The following is a 24,836-nucleotide window of genomic DNA, read 5'->3' on the forward strand; positions in this document are numbered from 1 at the left end:
TCATGTTTAGATATGGCTTCTTCTTTGAACTATAGACCCTTTTCAGTCACGTGACCTTCGTAAACGCGACCACCATTTTGGACATGTAGTGGACTTTGGCTTGAATCAGTTTGAATGCGAGGAAGGCAACAAACGAAAAACATAAAAGAAAAAGGAGCGAGATGCAGAAAACACCTTCACTATCCAGAGACGTAGGGCTTTTACAGGGCGAGCAGAGGGAGAGGTATTTGCAAAAATTGAGGTTAGCAGGCTTAAAGAACGACGTTTACCTGCTTCCACCAGGATTGTTCACTGACGTACGCTCCGGCTTGCTCCCCCTCAAATTAAGCAGCGCGCATCCGGCTTCCGGAGCGCACTGCTTAATTTGAGGGGGAGCAAGCCAGAGCGCGCTCTGGAACCTCGGCCGGAGCACTCCGGGAGCAAGCCGGAGCGCGCTCCGGAACCTCGGCCGGAGCACTCCGGGAGCAAGCCGGAGCGCGCTGCTTAATTTGAGGGGGAGCAAGCCGGAGCGCGCTCCGGAACCTCGGATGTTGGCTCCGGCAGCTATTTACACTGGATCCGGTGTAAATAGCTGCCGGATCATAATTACAGTAAACTAGTAAATACAGTAAAGGAAAAACTTGAGACTGAAAGGTTTTAACAGTTATCCAAATGACTGAACGTCAACATTGCTACACTAACATATGTTGTTGACATTAGCTAGTCAACAATAGCTACTACAGAAGAACAAAGAGGTTACAATGGGTTATTTTAACCTATTTGGTTACACACTCGCCGCCACAGAATGTTAACAGCAATGTAATGCCTTTTCTGGCTAATTTTATTCGTCTTACCTCCAACAAAGTGGTCACTACACAAGCGTTGGTATGCCGAGAGCTGCCAATCTTTCCTGTTAATGGCCGCTATCCATCTTCTCCATCGGGATCCGATAAAATGATAAACCTTGCCTTGTTTGTTGATGGTTACTACATCCAGGTGCACAACAATATAGTGGCATGATGGAAGTCTTGCTGAAAGTAAAAACTTTCTTTGCTGCCGTTCCTCAATGTTGGCTGTGGTAAACTACTGGTAGTACATGTCCAAAATGGCGGCCGCGTTTGTCATGACATCACGTGAAAAGGGTCCATAGAGTTTTAGCTGGCAACGGTGGATGGCACAGTGAATTGTGTTCACAGATAATGTTCTCTGGAAATATTCCTGAGCCCATTTTGTGATTTCCAATACAGAAGCATGCCTGTATGTGATGCAGTGCCGTCTAAGGGCCTGAAGATCACGGGTACCCAGTATGGTTTTCCGGCCTTGACCCTTATGCACAGAGATTCTTCCAGATTCTCTGAATCTTTTGATGATATTATGCACTGTAGATGATATGTTCAAACTCTTTGCAATTTTACATTGTTGAACTCCTTTCTGATATTGCTCCACTATTTGTCGGCGCAGAATTAGGGGGATTGGTGATCCTTTTCCCATCTTTACTTCTGAGAGCCGCTGCCACTCCAAGATGCTCTTTTTATACCCAGTCATGTTAATGACCTATTGCCAATTGACCTAATGAGTTGCAATTTGGTCCTCCAGCTGTTCCTTTTTTGTACCTTTAACTTTTCCAGCCTCTTATTGTCCCATCCCAACTTTTTTGAGATGTGTTGCTGTCATGAAATTTCAAATGAGCCAATATTTGGCATGAAATTTCAAAATGTCTCACTTTCGACATTTGATATGTTGTCTATGTTCTATTGTGAATACAATATCAGTTGACATTTGTAAATTATTGCATTCCGTTTTTATTTACAATTTGTACTTTGTCCCAACTTTTTTGGAATCGGGATTGTATTTTATGGCTACAACTTTTCTTACTCAAATAGATGTATTTGTATATTAAAGGAACAGTCCACCGTACTTCCATAATGAAATATGTTCTTTTCTGAATTGAGACGAGCTTATCCGTACCTCTCCGAGCTTTGCGCGACCTCCCAGTCAGTCAGACGCGCTGTTACTCCTGTTTACTCCTGTTAGCAATGTAGCTAGGCTCAGTATGGCCAACGGTATTTTTTGGGGCTGTAGTTAGATGCGACCAAACTCTTCCACGTTTTTCCTGTTTACATAGGTTTATATGACCAGTGACATGAAACAAAGTTCAGTTAAAAAAATTGAAACGTGGCGATTTTCTATGCTATGGAAAGTCCGCACTATAATGACAGGCGTACTAACACCTTCTGTGCGCTTCGACAGCGCATTGATATCTGAGCTCCGTATCAATGCGCTGTCGAAGCGCGCAGAAGGTGTTAGTACGCCTGTCATTATAGTGCGGACTTTCCATAGCATAGAAAATCGCCACGTTTCAATTTTTTTAACTGAACTTTGTTTCATGTCACTGGTCATATAAACCTATGTAAACAGGAAAAACGTGGAAGAGTTTGGTCACATCTAACTACAGCCCCCAAAAATACCGTTGGCCATACTGAGCCTAGCTACATTGCTAACAGGAGTAAACAGGAGTAACAGCGCGTCTGACTGACTGGGAGGTCGCGCAAAGCTCGGAGAGGTACGGATAAGCTCGTCTCAATTCAGAAAAGAACATATTTCATTATGGAAGTACGGTGGACTGTTCCTTTAAAGTGTGTTTACACTTTATCAGTATCTTTAAATGAACTGTGTTCAGTTCTGTTAAAGTGGACCTGCAAGGGAACCAGCTGCAAATGACATTCAGTGCTTTTGGTGTTCATAATACTTAAAGTGGACTCAAAGGGAGCTCAGTTCTCTTTCTGGATATTTATTTCCATTGATGACCTTTCAGACAAGGTGTTGTTCACACCACGACTCCTTTAGAACAAAGATGCCAGCTGTGTAACACTAAATTGTGGATAACAACATTCACAATGGCTATTTTAAAACAAGGCTACCATTCAGCAGTAGACAAAAAAAATAGCAAATATAGAATTGAAGTGAAATACCAGACACATCGGAGAGGGAAAAAAGCAGCAAGGAGATGGAACTAGGCAAACACTTTAAAACCAACTCATGATTCATGGCATAGACACACTTGTGACTCTCATAGAAGTACTTGGAATAGACCAAATACATGCATACACTACATGGATTACAATACTAATATACAGTAACTACTGTTTGTCACCAACACATTATTATTATTATTATTATTATGCTATTGCTGCCAAACTACTCAATTTCATTAACATAATTGCTAATGCAACAATGCCGTATAAAGCCTGTATTATAGTGCTGCTGTGATGTACCTAAGAACGTTTGCTGAATTTGGTTAACATTCTTACCCAGGTACCACACTAGCCAAACCATGACATACAGATAGAGCCAAACGTTTTGCAGAGCGCACAGTCACACAGATGTCCTGACTATTTGATCGTCTATGTCTGCTTCGATCAAAAGGTGCAGGCACTTTATAAGTACCTAGAAATAATGAAGACTACAACAGGGGACAGAGTGCTTTCTTACAAAGGCCCAGAGTTTTGGAACAGCATTCCAATGAGAATCAAAACACATTGTCATTCTTGAAGTCTAGCTGGAAAGCCTATTTGTTCAGCCAAGATTTTTGTGAATGGCTTTCTCTTAGGTAAAGCAGCAGACCTGGAGGGTTCACGACAGAATCTCATTTCATCATCTCTAGCCGGTTTATCCTGTTCTACAGGGTCGCAGGCAAGCTGGAGCCTATCCCAGCTGACTACGGGCGAAAGGCGGGGTACACCCTGGACAAGTTGCCAGGTCTTCACAGGGCTGACACATAGGCCCTGTCCACACGGCAACGGATTCAGGTGAATCTGATAAAATTGTTTATCGTTTCGGCCTGGTGTCCACACGGCACCGGCGTTTTGGTTGCCCCAAAACGAAATCTTTTGAGAACGGGTTCCAGAGTGGAAAAATCTGGCAACGGCGCCGTTACGAAGTCGTCTGGATGAGTAGAACGGATTTGTTTACGATGACGTCACAACCACATGTGCTTCACGCTGGGTAGAAGTGTAACAAACTCGATGCGAGTTGTCAACAAATCCTATAACTTGGTTCATGAAATGCGCTTACAAAATATTTTCACTGTGAATATTTATTGTGCAATGGTGCAAAGTGAGAGAGAGAGGGAGAGAATAGCCCTTAGGGCAAAGTCAATCCCGCCAGCAAAAATAGGGGAAAAAAAGGAGCGATCTCACCTCTTCAGATGTTGGTTTAAGTCCGACAATACATTCCTCAAAAAGGGCTGTTCATTCCTCTTTCCGCGTCTCCATTCAAAAAACGACCACGTGATTTAAAGGGACTATATCCATAGGATAGGGAGTGAGAAAGTGTGTGCGTGTGACAGTGACAGTCACTGTGCGCATGCGCAGTTATGCGCATGCGTCTACTTCTATTGTTCTGGTGTCTCCAATGGGACCGTCTTACAGCGCACCTAGAGGTGTGGCATGTGTATTGCATCGTTTTCAGCAAGCGTTACGTTGTCATATGGACCTGAAATGTAACTGATCCGTTGCCCATGTGGACGCGATATTTAAAAAAAAAAAAATCTCGTTGCCGTTGTCGTGTGGATGTAGCCATAGACACAGACAACCATTCACACTCACACCTATGGTCAATTTAGAGTCACCAGTTAACCTAACCTGCGTGTCTTTGGACTGTGGGGGAAACCAGAGCACCCGGAGGAAACCCACGCAGACAGGGGGAGAACATGCAAACTCTGCACAGAAAGGCCCTCGCCGGCCACGGGGCTCGAACCCGGACCTTCTTGCTGTGAGGCCACAGCGCTAACCACTACACCACCATACTGCAAATCAGTTCTTGCAAAATGCAAATTCCTGTGCACATCACTGCATATTTACTTCCTACTCAAAGACCTTTCCAATGTCTGAACTTTCAGACGTTCTGTGCAGTTTTTGGAGATGTATTCAGGCAGCAGCTGAAGAGTCTAGAACTGGTGGAAAGTGGTGTGCTGGGGACGTGCTTTTAAATGGCAGAGTTTTGACTAGTAGGAATTACAGAAATCTACAATTGAAATTCTGCCTAGTAATAACATGAATGTGACTTGTCAAAAATAAATTTTCAACTAGTGGAAAGTGTTTGGAGATCAATATTAATTTCTACTAGTATCAAAATATGTTGATATGTGTAAGCTGATTTGAGATCACTATAAAATGACTAGTAGTGATACAATAAGTAGTAATGCAATAAAAACACAATGAGAGTTTCTTTCAGTGAAGGTGGGACTGACGTAAATATTCACCTTTTTTATTTCAGTGGCACTAATTAGCATCTCAGTAGACCTTTCTGCAAAACTATTGGTGGACACACTTTAGTTCAACGCAATCTGGAAAGGTGCCATCTCAGCTGTCAATCTCAGCTTTTAGCACTAACTTTGTATAGCTACACTAGTGCATCTCAAAAAATTAGAATATTGTGAAAAAGTTCAATATTTTCCATCAGTTATTTAAGAAAGTGAAAATGTTATATATTATAGACTCATTACACAAACAAATGTTTCAAGCATTTTTCTATTTTAATTTTAATCAGTATGGCATACAGTACAAAAACATAAAAAAAACCCATCTCAAAATATTAGAATATTTCATTTCGAGTTTGAGTAAAACAGTATGAACACAGTGTATCTCTCGGTCTAGTTCAGTACACACAACCACAATCATGGGGAAGACTGCTGACTTGACTGTTGTCCAAAAGATGATCACTGATGCCCTCCACAAGGAGGGTAAGCCACAAAAGGTCATTGCTGAAAAGGGTGGCTGGAAAAGGTGCACAAGCAACAGGGATGGCCGCAGTCTTGAGAGGATTGTCAAGAAAAGTTGATTCAAGAACTTGGGAGAGCTTCACAAGGAGTGGACTGAGGCTGGTGTATCAAGACCCATCACGAACAGACATCTTCAAGAAAGGGGATACAACTTTCACATTCCTAATATCAAGCTACTCCTGAGCCAGAGACAATGTCAGAAGTGTCTTATCTGGGCTAAGGAGAGAAAGAAATGGACTGTTGCTCAGTGGTCCAAAGTCCTCTTTTCAGATGAAAGTACATTTTGCATTGAATTTGGAAATCACGGTTCTGGAGTCTGGAGGAAGAGTGGAGAGGCACAGAATCCAAGGTGTTTGAAGCCCAGTGTGAAGTTTCCACAGTCTGTGATGATTTGGGGTGCCATGTCATCTGGTGGTGTTGGTCCACTGTATTTTATCAAGTCCAAAGTCAACACAGCCATCTACCAGGAGATTTTAGAGCACTTCATGCTTCCATCTGCTGACGAGCTTTTTGGAGATGTTGATTTCCTTTTCCAGCAGGACTTGGCACAGTCCCAAAACTACTACCAAATGGTTTGCTGACCATGATATTACTGTGTTTGATTGGCCAGCCAACTTGCCTGACCTGAATCCCATAGAGAATCTATGGGGTATTGTCAAGAGGAAGATGAGAAACACCCGACCCAAAAATACAGATACACTGAAGGCCACTATCAAAGCAACCTGGGCTTCAATAACACCTCAGCAGTGCCACAGACTGATCACCTCCATGCCACACCGCACTGATACAGTAATTCATGGTAAAGGAGCCCCAACCAAGTATTGAGTGTATAAATGAATATACTTTTCAGAAGTTGGACATTTCTGTATTGTAAATCCTTTTTTTGATTGATCTTAGGGAATATTCTAATAATTTGAGATACTGGATTTCTGATTTTCATGAGCTATAAGCCATAATCATCAAAATTAAAACAAAAAAGGCTTTAAATATTTCACTTTACATGTAATTAATATAGAATATATGAAAGTTTACCTTTTTTAATTAAATTGTGAAAAAAAGAACTTTTTCATGGTATTCTAATTTTTTGAGATGCACTAGTATAGTAGTGTGTGTGTTCTTATTGTACCATCATGAGGGCTTGAAGCACTCAGCCCTACTGAGGAACACAGGAACAAAGGACGGCTTTATATGTTGGATTGAGAGAACTTTATTCACATGTGCACAATAAACGGCGAGTGATCTACCTGAGACCACGTGGAACCCTAAACAGGGGTAAATTAGGTCTTGCATCATGGCTATACAGTGCAGGAGAGAAAGTGTGAATGTGAAATCTGGACACGTGGGGCATGAGATCTTCCACAGCAGCAACGTTGCTTTTCTTTTAAGTCATACACACTTCTACATGCAAAATGTAAACAATGAGCTCAACAATTAAGGGTGGGATTTTAGAAGCGTTTTCTTTGTGAACAGCTTCTTGGTTAACATGTTATTCCTCCATGTAAGTAAGTTAACTAAGGACTTACCAACTTCACCAGATACTGAAATATTGGCACCGAAAAGGCGGCCTTTAAACGTGCTCCCGTCCTCGAGGATCAGAGATCCTGCCATTTCCGTCGACATATTTAAATCAAATCAAGCCTAATTACAGCAAAGATCACTGGATTAAACCTGATCAAGAGAAAAATCGGCTCTCCTTCCAATGAGATAGTACCACTTCCAGGTCAAGGATGGAGCCACGTGAAAAGCGCTTTCACAGGCAGGAAGACTCTGCTGTGTGAAGCTTGGGGCGGGGCTACAACTGGTGGGTGGAGTAACGCGTGTGACACATGAAAACAGGAAATTGATAAAAGCAAAAATTTAATTTAGGGTTGTTGTACAATCAGGGTACGCAAGCTAAAAATCACATTTAACACTTATCTTCAATATCAAAAGGCTTGACTAAATAAACTTTGTTGTTTATTGTAGCCCTGTGATAGCTCTATTTACCATGCAAAAAAATTTGGTGATAGCGTTATTTTTGGTGAATGTATGGCAATATATGTCATATTTAGCAAAATTACTCGTGTCATTTAGAAAAAGTGCTTTTTTGACCACAGGTAGCTCCAAAAGGGATGCACTTAAATCATTCTTTATACCATAAAACACATATTTGGTTCCATATCATTGGAAACATAAAGTTTTAATGTTGAATGCCAGTAAGTTTTCAGACTATTTTGATCAAATTAGTATGTAATTGTGTCAAAAAAAATGTCCTCTCCGAGACAGCTAATTTTTCAATATAAAATAACATATCTAAAATGATTATTTTCATCCTAAAATGTGGTCAAGATACTGGGACATAAATATTAGAGACAACTAACACAAAGCTTACAGCCTTATATTTAAAAGCACTATGGAAGTAGTGGATTCTGAATTGTCAAAAAAAAAAAGTCCTCTCCGAGAATCACTTCATTTGTTTCTCCCAGCCCTGCTTAAAGCTACACTTAATCTTCTTTATCTTATAGCAGATTACACAAAACTACCATACACATGTCAAAAAATTACCTGAAATCTGTTCTTTAACTTGTCCTTCACTTAAAAACTGGTACAAGAACCAGTTTGAATCAATTTGAATTTTGGACCCCTCTGACACAAACTTTGTACCCTGATTGTAAAACAACCCTTTACATAGTTCAAGAGATTGATCTCGTGATTTAGCTATATAGCTTCACTTATTTCCCATAAACTGTCTAATATTATTTAGACATGTCCTTGACATTATGCAAATGGTTTATATACAGATGCATGTTTTCTAAAATTGAGTTTTGAAAGATGTGCTCAATTTTTTTGTGTTGTAAATGCAAAACATCATCATCATCATCGCTTTTGTCATCTTGTCCCAGCCATTTTTAATAGCCAATTTTATGTTCTAATTTTCGAGTGGTCTGTTTTAAAGTGCAAGTGTAATCATTATACCAAGGTGCTAATTTTTTCTCTCTATCACTTTTCTTTTAAGTGGAACTACATTATCTAAAGTATAGCGGAATGTTGACTCCTGATCAAGTCCTGTGGGGGCTGATAGTGATCCAATCAAAGTTGATAAATCTGGGAGAATGTTTATAAAACTCTGTGCAGTAGTTGACATGAATGTACGTTTAATACAGTATCATGGTGAGGTGTATGTATTTTTGTTCAGACATATTTTGAATAAGATGAGATAATGAGGCGGCACGGTGGTGTAGTGGTTAGCACTGTCGCCTCACAGCACGAAGGTCCTGGGTTTGAGCCCAGCAGCTGGCGAGGGCCTTTCTGTGTGGAGTTTGCATGTTCTCCCTGTGTCTGCGTGGGTTTCCTCCGGGTGCTCCGATTTCCCCCACAGTCCAAAGACATGCGGGTTAGGCTAATTGGTGGCTCTAAATTGACTGTAGGTGTGAATGGTTGTTTGTCTCTGTGGCAGCCCTGTGATGACCTGGCAACTTGTCTAGGGTGTACCCCGCCTCTCACCCATAGTCAGCTGGGATAGGCTCCAGCTTGCCTGCAACCCTGTAGAACAGGATAAGCGGCTACCGATAATGGATGGATGAGATAATGATCTGAGGTAACTTCAGACTGTGGAAGTGTGACTATATTTTTTATATTTAACCCGAATGTTAGTATTAGATCAAGAGTGTGACCACCATTATGCGTAGGTCCTATGACATTTTGATTAACCCCTACTGAATCTAAAATGGACACAAATGCTGTTTTCGGGGGCTCTTCAGGGTTATCGAAGTGAATATTAAAATCTCAGACAACTAAAACTTTGTCTAAGGAAATAACAAGGTCTGAGATGAAAGCTGCAAATTCAGAAAGAAACTCAGAATATGGCCGCGGGGGCCTGTAAATAATAAGTAACACAATTGACTTATTAGGTATTAATAGGTCGACTTATTTTTCGAGGCTACACACATTATATTGGTATGAAGAACTTCAAATGTATTACATTTATAACCAGGTTTTTGTGTTACGCCTAGATAGTCATAACTAACAGTGACACCTCCTCCTCTGCCAGTTAGATGAGGCTGGTGTATGTAACTATATCCAGGAGGACTAGCTTCAATTTTTCCACATAAAGATATACACACAAAGTTGGGTGTTGCCAGATGACAAAGCAAAGAACCAGATCAACCACATGCTAATCAACAGCCTATTTAGAACCTCTAACAGATACTGTACAGGAGTCATGAGCTCAGCAGATGTCTCCAGCGACCATTACCTAGTGTGCTCAATCATCAAATTAAAATAGAAAAAAAAAATTACCGGCAAACGCTTAAAGAGGTGTAAAATGTTTGCAATACAACTGAAGAACAGATTCCAGGTGCTGAAAATGGAAAAAAAAAAAAAAAGAGGCTTAATGAAGAAACTGGATCATGGAAGAGGTGTGTTAAAATAGCAGAAGAAGTACTGAGATACAAGGGAAAGAGAAGTAAACCATGGATACATCAGGAAGCTTGGGCCTTGATAGAAAGGAAAACCATGCAGCAGAACATAGTAGGTGTGAAATTGGAGATGGCAGATGAATAAAGAAAAGTACAGACAGGTTAACAAGCAGAACTGGAACAATAAAAGGAAATGGACTGAAAACATAGCAGAAGAGGCTGAGGCAACAACACAAGTCTTTATAGATTGAAAAAAGTACTTAGCAACAAGAGACCTAGGCAAAGCTCTGCAGGAAATGCCAAGAATGGTAATGACAAAGAAAGTCAAAACAGACTTTGGCAAGAGAACTTTGATAGTATCCTAAATGGAGAAACTCCCAGCAATCCAGTTAAAACATCAAACTACCAGAGGAAATGGAAGAAACAGATACATCCTCACCAGGAAAATTTGAAATAAAGGAAGCGATAAAAAAAAAAATCTAACGAACAGAAAAGCAGCATGTGTCGACCTGTAGAACTGCTGAACGCCGACATATATTGGGCTACATTTTAAATGCATGAGGTCATCAGTGTAGTGTGGGAAGAGAATAAAACACATGAAAAGTGGAGAAAAGGTCTGATTGTAAAACTTCCAAAGAAGGGGAATCTGAAAGAATGTGATAATTGGTGTAAGGTAATGGAAAGAACTGGATTGAACAGGCTTGACTCAGATGAGGATCATTATATCATCAATACAGTGGCAGATTTCATTATATGTGAATTTCATAAATTTCAAGAAAGTATATGACTCCATCCACAGGCACCACCTATGGCTGGAAGAAGCTATGGCATACCATCCAAAGTGATTAACATATTGAAAGTACTTTATGATAATTTGGAGTCTGATGTAATGAAAGAGGGAAGTACAATAGAATGATTCATGGTCAAGACAGGAGTTAAACAAGGCTGCAACATGTCAGGTCTTACTTGTAATAGATTGGGTTATAAGACAGACAGTATCAGAAGGTAACACTAGAATCACATGCAAGTTTGTCACAAAACTGGAGGATCTAGATTTCAACACCATCATCCTGACTCTTCTGCAGGACAAGCTCTCCCAGTTGAGCATCCCTGACTCTACCTGCAGGTGGATCACTGACTTCCTATATGACAGGAAGCAGCACATGAAGCTGGGGAAACATGCCTCGGACTCTCAAACCATCAGCACCGAATCCCCAAGGCTGTGTCCTCTTTCCTCTACTCTTCTCCCTGTACACCAACAGCTGTACCTCCAGTCATCAGTCTGTCAAACTCCTAAAGTTCACAGAAACTTGGAAGTTTGTCACAAGTCAGTGATCCACCACCCTCATTGGACTCATCTCTGATGAGGATGAGTCTGCCTACAGACGGGAGATTGACCATCTGGTGTCCTGGTGCAGGCAGAACAACTTGGAGCTCAAGATCAAGATTAACTTTATTGTCTCACAAAGTGAGAAATTTGTTCTGGGCCATTCGCCCATGCTGCAGCCACAACACAGAACATACAACACAATAACAAACATACAATAGATATGCGTAAATCAATGCTGTAAAGACAGTGGAGATGATTGTAGACTTCAGGAGGAGCTCTGCCACACCCTCCCCATCACCCTGTTTGACTCCCCAGTAACATGTGTGGAGTATTTTCTATTCCTGGGCACTACAATCACTCAGGACCTCAAGTAGGAGACAAATATCTGTTCTCTCACCAAGAAAGCACAGCAGAGGATCTACTTCTTGTAGGAGTTGAAGTTCGAGCTGCCAAAAGACAATGATGGTGCACGTTTACATCGCCCTCATCGAGTCCATTCTCACCTCCTCCATCACCATCTTGTACGCTGCTGCCACTGCCAGGGACAAGGGCAGACTGCAACTCGTCATTTGCTCTGCTGAGAGGACGATTGGCTGCAACCTTCCATCTCTTCTGTACCTGTACGAGTCCAGGAGCCTGAGGAGAGCAGAAAGGATTATGGCCGACCCATCTCACCTGGGACACAAACTTTTTGAATCATGGTTCAGGAGTTGGAGGTGGTCCATGAGAACCAAAACCTCATGCCATAAGGCCAGCTTTTTCCCCACTGCAGCTGGCCTCATCAATAAGGCCAAAGACCCCCACTGACTCAAAACTCTTCAGAATCACTTTTATTGCCAGATATGTGAACACACACAAGGAATTTGACTCCGGTTTCACTTAGCTCTCTTAGTACAAACAGATTTAAAAAAAAAAAGTGTAGACAAAAAAAAAAAGCTATGTATATGTAGAATCTTTTGGTGCAAAATGGTGCATAGTGCAAGGATGACTTAGTAAATATAAATATACAGTTAGGTCCATAAATATTTGGACAGACAACATTTTTCTAATTTTGCTTCTGTACATTACCACAATGAATTTTGAACAAAACAATTCAGATGCAGTTGAAGTTCAGACTTTCAGCTTTAATTCAGTGGGTTGAATAAAAATGATTGCATAAAAGTGTGAGGAACTAAAGCATTTTTTAAACACAATCCCTTCATTTCAGGGGCTCAAAAGTAATTGGACAAATTAAATAATTGTAAATAAAATTTTCATTTCTAATACTTGGTTGAAAACCCTTTGTTGGCAATGACTGCCTGAAGTCTTGAACTCATGGACATCTACCAGACGCTGTGTTTCCTCCTTTTTAATGCTCTGCCAGGCCTTTACTGCAGCGGTTTTCAGTTGCTGTTTGTTTGTTGGTCTTTCTGTCTGAAGTTTAGTCTTTAACAAGTGAAATGCATGCTCAATTGGATTGAGATCAGGTGACTGACTTGGCCATTCAAGAATATTCCACTTCTTTGCTTTAATAAACTCCTGGGTTGCTTTGGCTTTATGTTTTGGGTCATTGTCCATCTGTATTATGAAACGCCGACCAATCAGTTTGGCTGCATTTGGCTGGATTTGAGCACACAGTATGTCTCTGAATACCTCAGAATTCATCCAGCTGCTTCTGTCCTGTGTCACATAATCAATAAACACTAGTGACCCAGTGCCACTGGCAGCCATGCATGCCTAAGCCATCACACTGCCTCCACCATGTTTTACAGATGATCTGGTATGCTTTGGATCATGAGCTGTACCACGCCTTTGCCATACTTTTTTCTTTCCATCATTCTGGTAGAGGTTGATCTTGGTTTCATCTGTCCAAAGAATGTTCTTCCAGAACTGTGCTGGCTTGTTTAGATGTTTTTTTTAGCAAAGTCCAATCTAGCCTTTTTATTCTTGAGGCTTATGAGTGGCTTGCACCGTGCAGTGAACCCTCTGTATTTACTTTCATGCAGTAAATGAAATGCAGTAAATCTTTATGGTAGATTTGGATATTGATATGCCTACCTCCTGGAGAGTGTTGTTCACTTGGTTGGCTGTTGTGAAGGGGTTTCTCTTCACCATGGAAATTATTCTGCGATCATCCACCACTGTTGTCTTCTGTGGGCGTCCAGGTCTTTTTGCATTGATGAGTTCACCAGTGCTTTCTTTCTTTCTTTCTTTCTTTCTTTCTTTCTTTCTTTCTTTCTCAGGATGTACCAAACTGTAAATTTTGCCACTCCTAATATTGTAGCAATTTCTCGGATGTTTTTTTTCTGTTTTCGCAGCTTAAGGATGGCTTATTTCACCTGCATGGAGGACTCCTTTGACCACATGTTTTCTTCACAGCAAAATCTTCCAAATGCAAGCACCACACCTCAAATCAACTCCAGGCCTTTTATCTGCTTAATTGAGAATGACATAATGAAGGAATTGCCCACACCTGCCCATGAAATAGCCTTTGAGTCAATTGTTCAATTACTTTTGGTCCCTTTAAAAACAGGGTGGCACATGTTAAGGAGCTGAAACTCCTAAACCCTTCATCCAATTTTAATGTGGATACCCTCAAATGAAAGCTGAAAGTCTGGACTTTATGTCCATGTCCATTATATAACTATAACTTGAATATGTTTTAGTAAACAGGTAAAAAAAAAAGAAAATTTGTGTCAGTGTCCAAATATATATGGACCTAACTGTACAGTGTGGACAGAATGACAGTATGAGTGTGCAGATATTTCACAGCTGATATTACTGATATCTGAGTCCGGTTTTAGCTGTTCATCACAGAGACAGCCTGAGGAAAAAAACTGTTCTTGTGTCTGGTTGTTTTTGCATACGGTGATCTGTAGTGTCTCCCATAGGGGAGAAGTTTAAACAATTTGTGACCAGGGTGTGATGGGTCTGCAGAGATGTTACCTTAACTCGCACTCTCATTCTGTAAAATAAATGCACTTCCTTTCTGAACTGTGATTTTGCACATTTCATGGTCATGTCATGCATCTTCATTCTGTGAACTTTTATTGCACTTTCCGGCACACACTGTACAACTTGGTTATTTATTTAACCCAATGCGCATATTCTCTTCTTACACATTCATGTATGTCATGACTCTTCTTCATTCTCATCCTGTGACCTGTTTTTGCACATTCCAGTTCATAACTGTACAGCTTGGACTTCAAAAATGGGCGGCACGGTGGTGTAGTGGTTAGCACTGTCGCCTCACAGCAAGAAGGTTCTGGGTTCAAGCCCAGTAGCCGGCGGGGGCCTTTCTGTGTGGAGTTTGCATGTTCTCCCCGTGTCAGCGTGGGTTTCCTCAGGGTGCTCCGGTTTTCCCCACAGTCCAAAGACATGCAGTTAGGTTAACAGCCTTGGGCTGAAGTGCCCTTGAGCAAGGTACTTAACCCGACTGCTCCCCAGGCGCTGTAGTATGGCTGCCCACTGCTCTGGGTGCATGTGTTCACTGCTTCAGATGGGTTAAATGCAGAGGATGAATCTCACTGTGCTTGAAGTGTGCATGTGACAAATAAAGGTTTCTTCTCATCTCTCTCTCTCTCTCTCTCTCTCATTATCTCTAGCCGCTTTATCCTGTTCTACAGGGTCGCAGGCAAGCTGGAACCTATCTCAGCTGACTATGGGCGAAAGGTGGGGTACACCCTGGACAAGTTGCCAGGTCATCACAGGGCTGACACATAGACACAGACAACCATTCACACTCACATTCACACCTACGGTCAATTTAGAGTCACCAGTTAACCTAACCTGCATGTCTTTGGACTGTGGGGGAAACCGGAGCACCCGGAGGAAACCCATGCGGACACGGGGAGAACATGCAAACTCCGCACAGAAAGGCCCTCGCTGGCCACGGGGCTCTAACCTGGACTTTCTTGTTGTGAGGTGACAGCACTAACCACTACACTGTGCCACCCTACTCTTTAAATATGTCTATTTTTTCAAATGTATATATTATATATTCTTATTTTTATTCTATTTATATTACTACTTTTGTCTATTTTAAAATTATTTGATCTTAACCTGGGCGGCACGGTGGTGTAGTGGTTAGCGCTGTTGCCTCACAGCAAGAAGGTCTGGGTTCGAGCCCCATGGCCGGCGAGGGCCTTTCTGTGCGGAGTTTGCATGTTCTCCCCGTGTCCGCGTGGGTTTCCTCCGGGTGCTCCGGTTTCCCCCACAGTCCAAAGACATGCAGGTTAGGTTAACTGGTGACTCTAAATTGACCGTAGGTGTGAATGGTTGTCTGTGTCTATGTGTCAGCCCTGTGATGACCTGGCGACTTGTCCAGGGTGTACCCCGCCTTTCGCCCGTAGTCAGCTGGGATAGGCTCCAGCTTGCCTGCGACCCTGTAGGTAGAACAGGATAAAGCGGCTACAGATAATGAGATGAGATCCCTTGTATGTGAGAACGGACTCGGTAACAAACTCGATTCTGATTCTGGATCTGATTCCAGTCCAGTTGGTGGCGGTAGTGCACCAACGGCGGTAGTCTTTTCGCCTTGACAACGGTAACCAGGACAACACTTATGTCCCTCCTGCGGGAAGCTCCGAGTTAAATACGTTTAGTAATAATTTAACAAAGTCGGTAGATCAGCGACATCTCTTTCCAACAAACTATGCAGCTAAAGCATTTGAAGACTCTCCTTCCTCCGCAGGTAAAATGATTTAAGTCGTGAATGCAGCGGTTAAACTACTAGTGTCAACATCTGACTAACGGTAGCGGACATGACGAGCTGACTGACTGTAAACAGAGCGAGAAGAGGATAATTTCGAAACTTTCTTGATATTTGGCTACTAATAAAAAAAACTACAGCACTTAGTTATTGTGAACAGCAGATTAGATTACTGTTTATAAGCTAGTTGGACAGGAACACTTCCCTGCTCACTGTGTAGTGTGTCGGTCTTGACCAACCCAGGCTGTGTACTGTCTATCTCTATGGGATTAACTGTTTGAGCTTTATTTTTCTCTGTGTAGTTGTACTTGGTCAGCTCATTTGTATGGTTGAATTGTTTTCCTTGGTACTTCAACACAATATTACACTAAATGTTATTCTGTCACTTGTACATTTGGTCCTAGAACTTTTACTTACTCCGACTTACCCCGGTAGTGGGAAATGGGAAGTCGGAATGACGCTATTTTCGAAAATAACATGGATGCTTCCATGTTAGTAACATGCTAGCCAGCTAACTGTGATGGGAGATTTATATTTTCCTTCTTAAAACAATTAACTTGTATGGTAATTATTCAAACCAGGCGTTCTCAACTTTTTCTGTTTTGAGGCCCACCTATTCATAATTGTAATGAGTCAAGACCCATTAAAAAAGATCCCCAAATATTTTGGCTCATCTATTCTAGAATCTAATAATCTATTGCAAAGTGTATTAAGGGTTGTTTTACAGTCAGAATACAAAGTTTGTGTCACAGGGGTCCAAAATTCAAATTGATTCAAACTGGTTCTTGTACCAGTTTTTAAGTGAAGGACAAGTTAAAGAACAGATTTCAGGTAATTTTTTGACATATGTGTATGGTAGTTTTGTGTAATCTGCTATAAGATGGGAGAAACAAATGAAGTGATTCTCGGAGAGGACATTTTTTTTTTTTTTGACAATTCAGAATCCATTACTTCCATAGTGCTTTTAAATATAAGGCTGTAAGCTTTGTGTTAGTTGTCTCTAATATTTATGTCCCAATATCTTGACCACATTTTAGGATGAAAATAATCGTTTTAGATATGTTATTTTATATTGAAAAATTAGCTGTCTCAGAGAGGACATTTTTTAGACACAATTACATACTAATTTGATCAAAATAGTCTGAAAACTTACTGGCATTCAACATTAAAACTTAACTATGTTTCCAATGATATGGAACCAAATATTTGTTTTATGGTATAAAGAATGATTTAAGTGCATCCCTTTTGGAGCTACCTGTGGTCAAAAAAGCACTTTTTCTAAATGACACGAGTAATTTTGCTAAATATGACATATATTGCCATACATTCACCAAAAATAACGTTATCACTAAAAATTTTTTTTTTTGCATGGTACATAGAGCTATCACAGGGCTACAATAAACAACCAAGTTTATTTAGTCAAGCCTTTTGATATTGAAGATAATAAGTGTTAAATGTGATTTTTAGCTTGTGTACCCTGATTGTAAAACAATCCTTAAAGGAGTGTAACATCACTCCCTGTTACAGATGGGAGCCCAGGAATTAAAATAAGTGCAATAAAAACAAACTGTTTTTAATTGTAGGTATTGTATTTAAAGGAACAGTCCACCGTACTTCCATAATGAAATATGCTCTTATCTGAATTGAGACGAGCTGCTCCGTACCTGTCCGAGCTTTGCGCGACCTCCCAGTCAGTCAGACGCGCTGTCACTCCTGTCAGCAATGTAGCTAGGCTCAGCATAGCCAATGGTATTTTTTGGGGCTGTAGTTAGATGCGACCAAACTCTTCCGTGTTTTTCCTGTTTACATAGATTTATATGACCAGTGATGTGAAACAAGTTCAGTTACACAAATTGAAACGTCGCGATTTTCTATGCTATGGAAAGTCCGCACTATAAGGACAGGCGTACTAACACCTTCTGCGTGCTTCGGCAGCGCATCGATACGGAGCTCAGATATCAATGCGCTGCCGAAGCGTGCAGAAGGTGTTAGTACGCCTGTCCTTATAGTGCGGACTTTCCATAGCATAGAAAATCGCTATGTTTCAATTTGTGTAACTGAACTTGTTTCATATCACTGGTCATATAAACCTATGTAAACAGGAAAAACGTGGAAGAGTTTGGTTGCATCTAACTACAGCCCCAAAAATACCATTGGCCATACTGAGCCTAGCTACATTGCTAACAGGAGTGACAGCGCGTCTGACTGTGTCTGACTGACTGGGAGGTCGCGCAAAGCTCGGACAGGTACGGAGCAGCTCGTCTCAATTCAGTTAAGAGCATATTTCATTATGGAAGTACGGTGGACTGTTCTTTTAAAACTGTATGGATGTGCCAGAAGCCAACATAAAACCATGCATGCAGGACATTCTCAGCCAAAAGGGATTAATGATCCAAAAGTGGAATCTGGTCAATTAACACCAGAACTTATTGCCATGTTTGTGTACAGCAAACAAGAAAGTTATTAAAACCAAGAAGTAGATATAGAAAACAGTCAACCGCTGGGATAGAGCCTTACACGCTAACAAAGAAGGATTTTTCCTATGAGTTGGAAAATGATCCACCAATTGAGTTCTCCGACATCTCAAACTACCTGGTGCTGCAGACATCGTTCTACATGGACACACAGATGAAAACCTGGAAGAGCATGGAGGCAAACAACTTTTTATATGTGGTTGGGTTAAAGATCTGGGGATCAGGACACTACAAGATAGATGGCAGTAAATGGATCTAAGTGCAGGAAGAGTGTTTATTAGCAGGCGTGATATTTAAGTTGAATCACATTTATTTTTATAGCGCTTTTAACAATAGACATTATTGCAAAGCAGCTTTACAGAGAGTTAGACTTTAAACATGAGCTAATTTTATCCCTAATTTATCCCCAATGAGCAAGACAGTGGCAAGGAAAAACTCCCTCAGACAACATGAGGAAGAAACTTCAAGAGGAACCAGACTCAAAAGGGAACCCGTTCTCATTTGGGTGATGACAGATAACATGAAATAATTTGCCTCTATAAGTGTGTCCTATATAGTCACAAAGTATAACTGTGTAACCAGGAAAATCATCATTATAGTTTTAACGTGAAGTCTCTTTTGTTGAAGTTATAAACTGTTCATTGATGGAAACTTGAGTACAAAACTGTTCATGACAACTGCAGTCCTAAAGTTAGCAAGTCGACTGTAGTCCTCAGACATACTTACATTACTGTAAGTGTCCAGAGCCATCTTCCAAGTGTTGTTGTTGTTTTTTTTTTTACAAAAGCAAAATGGAAAGCAGAATATTTAAACAGCGTTATAAGCATGGCTAGAAACAAACGTGACAGTGATAATGCTTCGCAAAGCCTCTGTGAAAACAACTTCCGTATCTATGTGTACTGATTGTGCTCAAATCAGTATCAGGCGTTTCCCATAAAGACTGGGTCCCAAGCGCAACACGCTCTGTGAGTGTGTGTGGCCACTCGAGCTGCACCAGACTCAAACGCGCAAAGACGCGACAGTCAGGTGTTCATCCACTGTGTGACCACAACTTTTAGCTCACATGTATATCGCCACCAAAATGCTTCATTTTCATCGATAACCCATTGCAAAGCATTGCAAGCTTTAGTGTGCTTAATGAGGCGGATGTGACGTTGGATGCAACCCAGCAACTGTACCCTACTACGAGTAAAAATTAATTTCAACTTGGAAAAAAAATCATGGCCCACTAGTTGAGAAACACTGAATTAGAGAGTATGTTCATGTTGCTATTTGTGTATTGTTAGGTTTTGATCTGCCTGCACTGAAGGATGTTGAATTGACAATGTATGATCTAGGAATGTTCAAAGACATGCAGATTAGGCAAAATACCCAGCCACTGGGGTTGCACAAGCCAGTGCATAGTGCTGGTCCCAAGCCCGGATAGATTGGAGAGGGTTGCATCAGGAAGGGCATCCGGTGTAAAACCTATGCTATATCAAATATGTGGAACAGATCCTCTGTGGTGACCCCTAATGGGAGCAGCCGGAAGAAGATCTAGGAATGTAGACCTCTGGCACTTAAGAGATTCTGCCTCATGGATCGATCTGGGAGCAGTCACTGACACAGACACAACTGCTCGAAGACGTTTCTCAGTAGGACAAACATGAGTATATATTCACGTTCAAGAGTATGTTGTAGCTATGTGATTGGATGATGATGAGATTGACAAAGCTAAGTTGTCTATGGATGTGACAGGGTAGCATAAATGGGTGATGAAGTATTACATCACTGGTTTAGGCTGTATAAGAGAAGAGAGACATTATGTACCATTACATCACCCGTCAGGATCATAGTCTTATGAAAGAAGAAAGACATTACTGGTCAACATAACCTTCATTAAGCAGAGAACAGAATATGCGAGCGAAGATAAATCTCAAGGATTTAACTAACCAAAACAAGTAGAAATTAGGACTGCCTGTACTAGTTTCAAGCATACCAAGCATATATTTCTATCATGTATGTACAGTGTAACTCATTTAAAAGTAAAAAAGTGCTGCTGTGTTTATTGTTCATGCTGGACACGGCCATATTGATTTGACATCACTTGCCTAACTCGGGGTTGTGGAGTTAGAGTGGGAATTCTGAGTGTGCATTGTTTTTTTGTTTTTTTGTTTGTTTGTTTGTTTGTTTTTCCTGGTTAGAAGTTGGGAATTATGACTTACATCATCTCGTGAAATACTGCATACTGTTTACTTTATTTACTTACTTTCTGCAGGATGGAGCTGCGAAAGTTACATGCATGGCATGGGCTCCAAACAACGTAAAGTTTGCCGTCTGTACAGTTGATAGAGTGGTTTTGCTCTATGATGAACAGGGAGAGAGAAGGGACAAATTTTCAACAAAGCCTGCCGACGCTAAAGTAAGTCAGTCGTTGTGTAGCTATGCACTCCGTGGTCAAAAGTATCTGGACACCCGACCATCATACCCATATGTGGTTCTTCCTCAAATTGTTGCCATGAAATTAGAAGCACACAGTTTATATATAATTTCTTTGTATTCTGTACCATTACAATTTCCCTTCACTGGAACTAAGAGGCTCCTCTAAAAGTATGGCATTCACAAGGTCAGTTATTTTGTTTTTGCTGTGCACTGAAGACATTTGGTTTTGCATTCAAAAGATGAATATGAGACGATAGATCAGAATTTAAGCTTTAATTTCATGATATTTACATCTGGATGAGAACATGGCACTTGGTGGCAGACCACTACATCTGTAGGTGAGCAAAAGTATTGGAACAGAGTCAAAGTAAAGAACATTCACGATACTGTTGTATTTTTCTTTTTTAATGGTTTTCCTGGCTTGTACCATAGCTTCTCTCAGTTGTTTTGAGGGGTTTCTCCCCTCAGTCTCCTTTTCAGGAGGTGAATTTCTGCTCAGTTGGGTTATGGTCTGGTGATTCACTTGGCTAGTCTAAAACCTTCCACTTTTTTCCCCCGTTAATGAAGTCCTTTGTTGTGCTGGCAGTGTGTTTTGACTCTTGTTTTGCTGCATGAGGAAGCGTCTATCAATTAGATTGGATGCATTTCATTGCAAAATGGCAGACAGAATGTTTCTGTAGGCTTGTGAATTCATTCTGCTGCTACCATCATGAGAGAGGTCATCAAGATTCGTGAACTTGTTCCAGAACAGCTATGCAAGTACAAGCCATGACATTACTGCCATTGTTCTTGACTCATGGGATCATAGGTTCTTTCCCCACACTTGGGATTTTCTCCTCCTTTGGTAGAGGTTAATCTTTGCTTCAGAACTTCTCATCTCTGTGAATTTTCTTTTTGCAAATTCCAGTCTGGCCTTTCCGACTCATACTGCAGATGAATGGTATCCATTTTGTGGTATGGCCACTATATTTCTGCTCATAAAGTCTTTCTCAAACGGTGTATTGTGATACCTTCACTCCTGCCCTGTGGAGGTTGTTGGTGATGTTATTGACTGTTGTTTTTGGGTTTTTCTTCACAGCTCTCACAATGTTTGTCATCAACTGCTGCTGTTTTCCTTGGCCAACTTGTTTGATGTCTGGTTGTTAGTACACCAGTGGTTTCTTTCTTTTTCATGATATTACAAATTGTTGCATTGGATTTACCCAATGCGTTCTGCAGTGCCTCGGAGAGATTTTCTCTCTTTTCTCAGTTTCAAGATGACTTGCTTTTCTCCTATAGACAGCAACCTGGGCTTCATTTTGGTCTATCCTTTTTGTTGTTTAAAAGGGAAAAAAAACAGCTCAAACCAAGAGTAGATATTCAGAGCTATTAATTGCTTAAACAGTCAATCTAACAGATCGCGCCTAGGGAACAAGAAACACCTATCAGACAAGTGTTCCAATATTTTTTGATCACTTGGAAAATGGGTGGGTTCAAAAGTTGTTTAACACATCTTCAATATCAGGAAACAAAAGGTGAGATTCTGATCTTTTGTCTCATATGCATTTTTTAAATCTCAAACCCAAATGTTTTCAGTGTATAGCAAAAACAAAAGAATTGGCCTTGCTGTTCCAATATTTTGTGTGTGTGTGTGTCTTTCTTATGTGTGGTATGATATTTCAGGTGGTGACTATGCAATAATATTCAAATGTAGCTTAAAATATTTGCTTTTTGTCTTGTTTCATTTCAGTACGGGAAGAAACACTACATGGTCAAAGCTATGGCATTTTCTCCAGATTCCACTAAAATTGCTATTGCTCAAACTGACAATATTGTGTTTGTGTACAAAATAGGAGGAGAATGGTAAGTAGCTATATGATGCAAATAATAATGGTCAGCATTGAATTTACATTTATTCAGTTATCAGAGCTTATGTTTTCTGTGTGACAGGGGAGACAAAAAAGTTATTTGCAACAAATTTGTGCAGACAGTAAGTAGTTTGTGATATTCATTGTATGTACAGTGGTGCTTGAAAGTTTGTGAACCCTTTAGAATTTTCTATATTTCTGCATAAATATGACCTAAAATATCATCAGATTTTAACACAAGTCCTAAAAGTAGATAAAGAGAACCCAGTTAAACAAATGAGACAAAAATATTATACTTGGTCATTTATTTATTGAGGAAAATGATCCAATATTACATATCTGTGAGTGGCAAAAGTATGTGAACCTTTGCTTTCAGTATCTGGTGTGACCCCCTTGTGCAGCAATAACTGCAACTAAATGTTTCTGGTAACTGTTGATCAATCCTGCACACCGGCTTGGAGGAATTTTAGCCCATTCCTCCATACGGAACAGCTTCAACTCTGGGATGTTCGTGGGTTTCTTTAACCATTCTTTGGTAGAATGACTTGTGTGCTTAGGGTCGTTGTCTTGCTGCATGATCCACCTTCTCTTGAGATGTTCATAGACAGATGTCCTGACATTTTCCTTTAGAATTTGCTGGTATAATTCAGAATTCATTGTTCCATCAATGATGGCAAGCCGTCCTGGCCCAGATGCAGCAAAAGAGGCCCAAACCATGATACTACTACCACCACCATGTTTCACAGATGGGATAAGTTTCTTATGCTGGAATGCAGTGTTTTCCTTTCTCCAAACATAACGCTTCTCATTTAAACCAAAAAGTTCTATTTTGGTCTCCTCTGTCCACAAAACATTTTCCAATAGCCTTCTGGCTTGTCCACGTGATCTTTAGCAAACTGCAGACAAGCAGCAATGTTCTTTTTTGGAGAGCAGTGGCTTTCTCCTTTCAACCCTGCCATGCACACCATTGTTGTTCAGTGTTCTCCTGATGGTGGACTCATGAACATTAACATTAGCCAATGTGAGAGAGGCCTTCAGTTGCTTAGAAGTTACCCTGGGGTCCTTTGTGACCTCGCCGACTATTACACGCCTTGCTCTTGGAGTGATCTTTGTTGGCCGACCACTCGTGAGGAGGGTAACAATGGTCTTGAATTTCCTCCATTTGTACACAATCTGTCTGACTGTGGATTGGTGGAGTCCAAACTCTTTAGAGATGGTTTTGTAACCTTTTCCAGCCTGATGAGCATCAACAACGCTTTTTCTGAGGTCCTCAGAAATCTCCTTTGTTCATGCCATGATGCACTTCCACAAACATGTGTTGTGAAGATCAGACTTTGATCGATCCCTGTTCTTTAAATAAACAGGGTGCCCACTCACACCTGATTGTCATCCCATTGATTGAAAACATCTGACTCTAGTTTCACCTTCAAATTAACTGCTAATCCTAGAGGTTCACATACTTTTGCCAGTCACAGATATGTAATATTGGATCATTTTCCTCAATAAATAAATGACCAAGTATAATATTTTTGTCTCATTTGTTTAACTGGGTTCTCTTTATCTACTTTTAGGACTTGTGTGAAAATCTGATGGTGTTTTAGGTCATATTTATGCAGAAATATAGAAAATTCTGAAGGGTTCACAAACTTTCAAGCACCACTGTAGGATCATAATACATTCTTGGCTTATACAGGGTGGGCCAAAAGTAGGTATACACCTTTTTGTGTACTAATGTGTAAAGTGTATACCTACTTTTGGCCCACCCTGTATACAGCCAGTATAACTTAACATTTTTCTTTCTTTCTTATGTAGAGCGCTGTAATATGTCTACTATGGCCAGCAGAAAATTGTATTGTTTTTGGATTAGCAGAAGGGAAAGTAAGTAACTGTTTACATGCTGGTTTTGTTTTTAATTA

General features: G+C 40.6%; 2 protein-coding genes across 2 annotated transcripts in view; one reads left to right on the forward strand and one right to left on the reverse strand.

Moving 5' to 3' along the window:
* The window catches only part of cad (carbamoyl-phosphate synthetase 2, aspartate transcarbamylase, and dihydroorotase), an 83,888-nt gene extending 76,366 nt beyond the window's left edge, over window positions 1-7,522 (reverse strand). The window contains exon 1 of the mRNA XM_060914099.1: window positions 7,285-7,522. Coding sequence (XP_060770082.1) covers window positions 7,285-7,381 — 97 coding nt within the window. The 5' untranslated portion in view covers window positions 7,382-7,522. The remainder of the gene's footprint in view (window positions 1-7,284) is intronic.
* Window positions 7,523-16,011: 8,489 nt separating this feature from the next.
* The window catches only part of ift172 (intraflagellar transport 172), a 140,729-nt gene continuing 131,904 nt past the window's right edge, over window positions 16,012-24,836 (forward strand). The window contains exons 1-5 of the mRNA XM_060914101.1: window positions 16,012-16,160; window positions 20,910-21,053; window positions 22,803-22,915; window positions 23,003-23,042; window positions 24,733-24,798. Of these exons, the coding sequence (XP_060770084.1) occupies window positions 16,122-16,160; window positions 20,910-21,053; window positions 22,803-22,915; window positions 23,003-23,042; window positions 24,733-24,798 (402 nt within the window). The 5' untranslated portion in view covers window positions 16,012-16,121. The remainder of the gene's footprint in view (window positions 16,161-20,909; window positions 21,054-22,802; window positions 22,916-23,002; window positions 23,043-24,732; window positions 24,799-24,836) is intronic.

This window comes from Neoarius graeffei, chromosome 2, assembly GCF_027579695.1.
Source record: "Neoarius graeffei isolate fNeoGra1 chromosome 2, fNeoGra1.pri, whole genome shotgun sequence".
Lineage (NCBI taxonomy): Eukaryota > Metazoa > Chordata > Actinopteri > Siluriformes > Ariidae > Neoarius > Neoarius graeffei.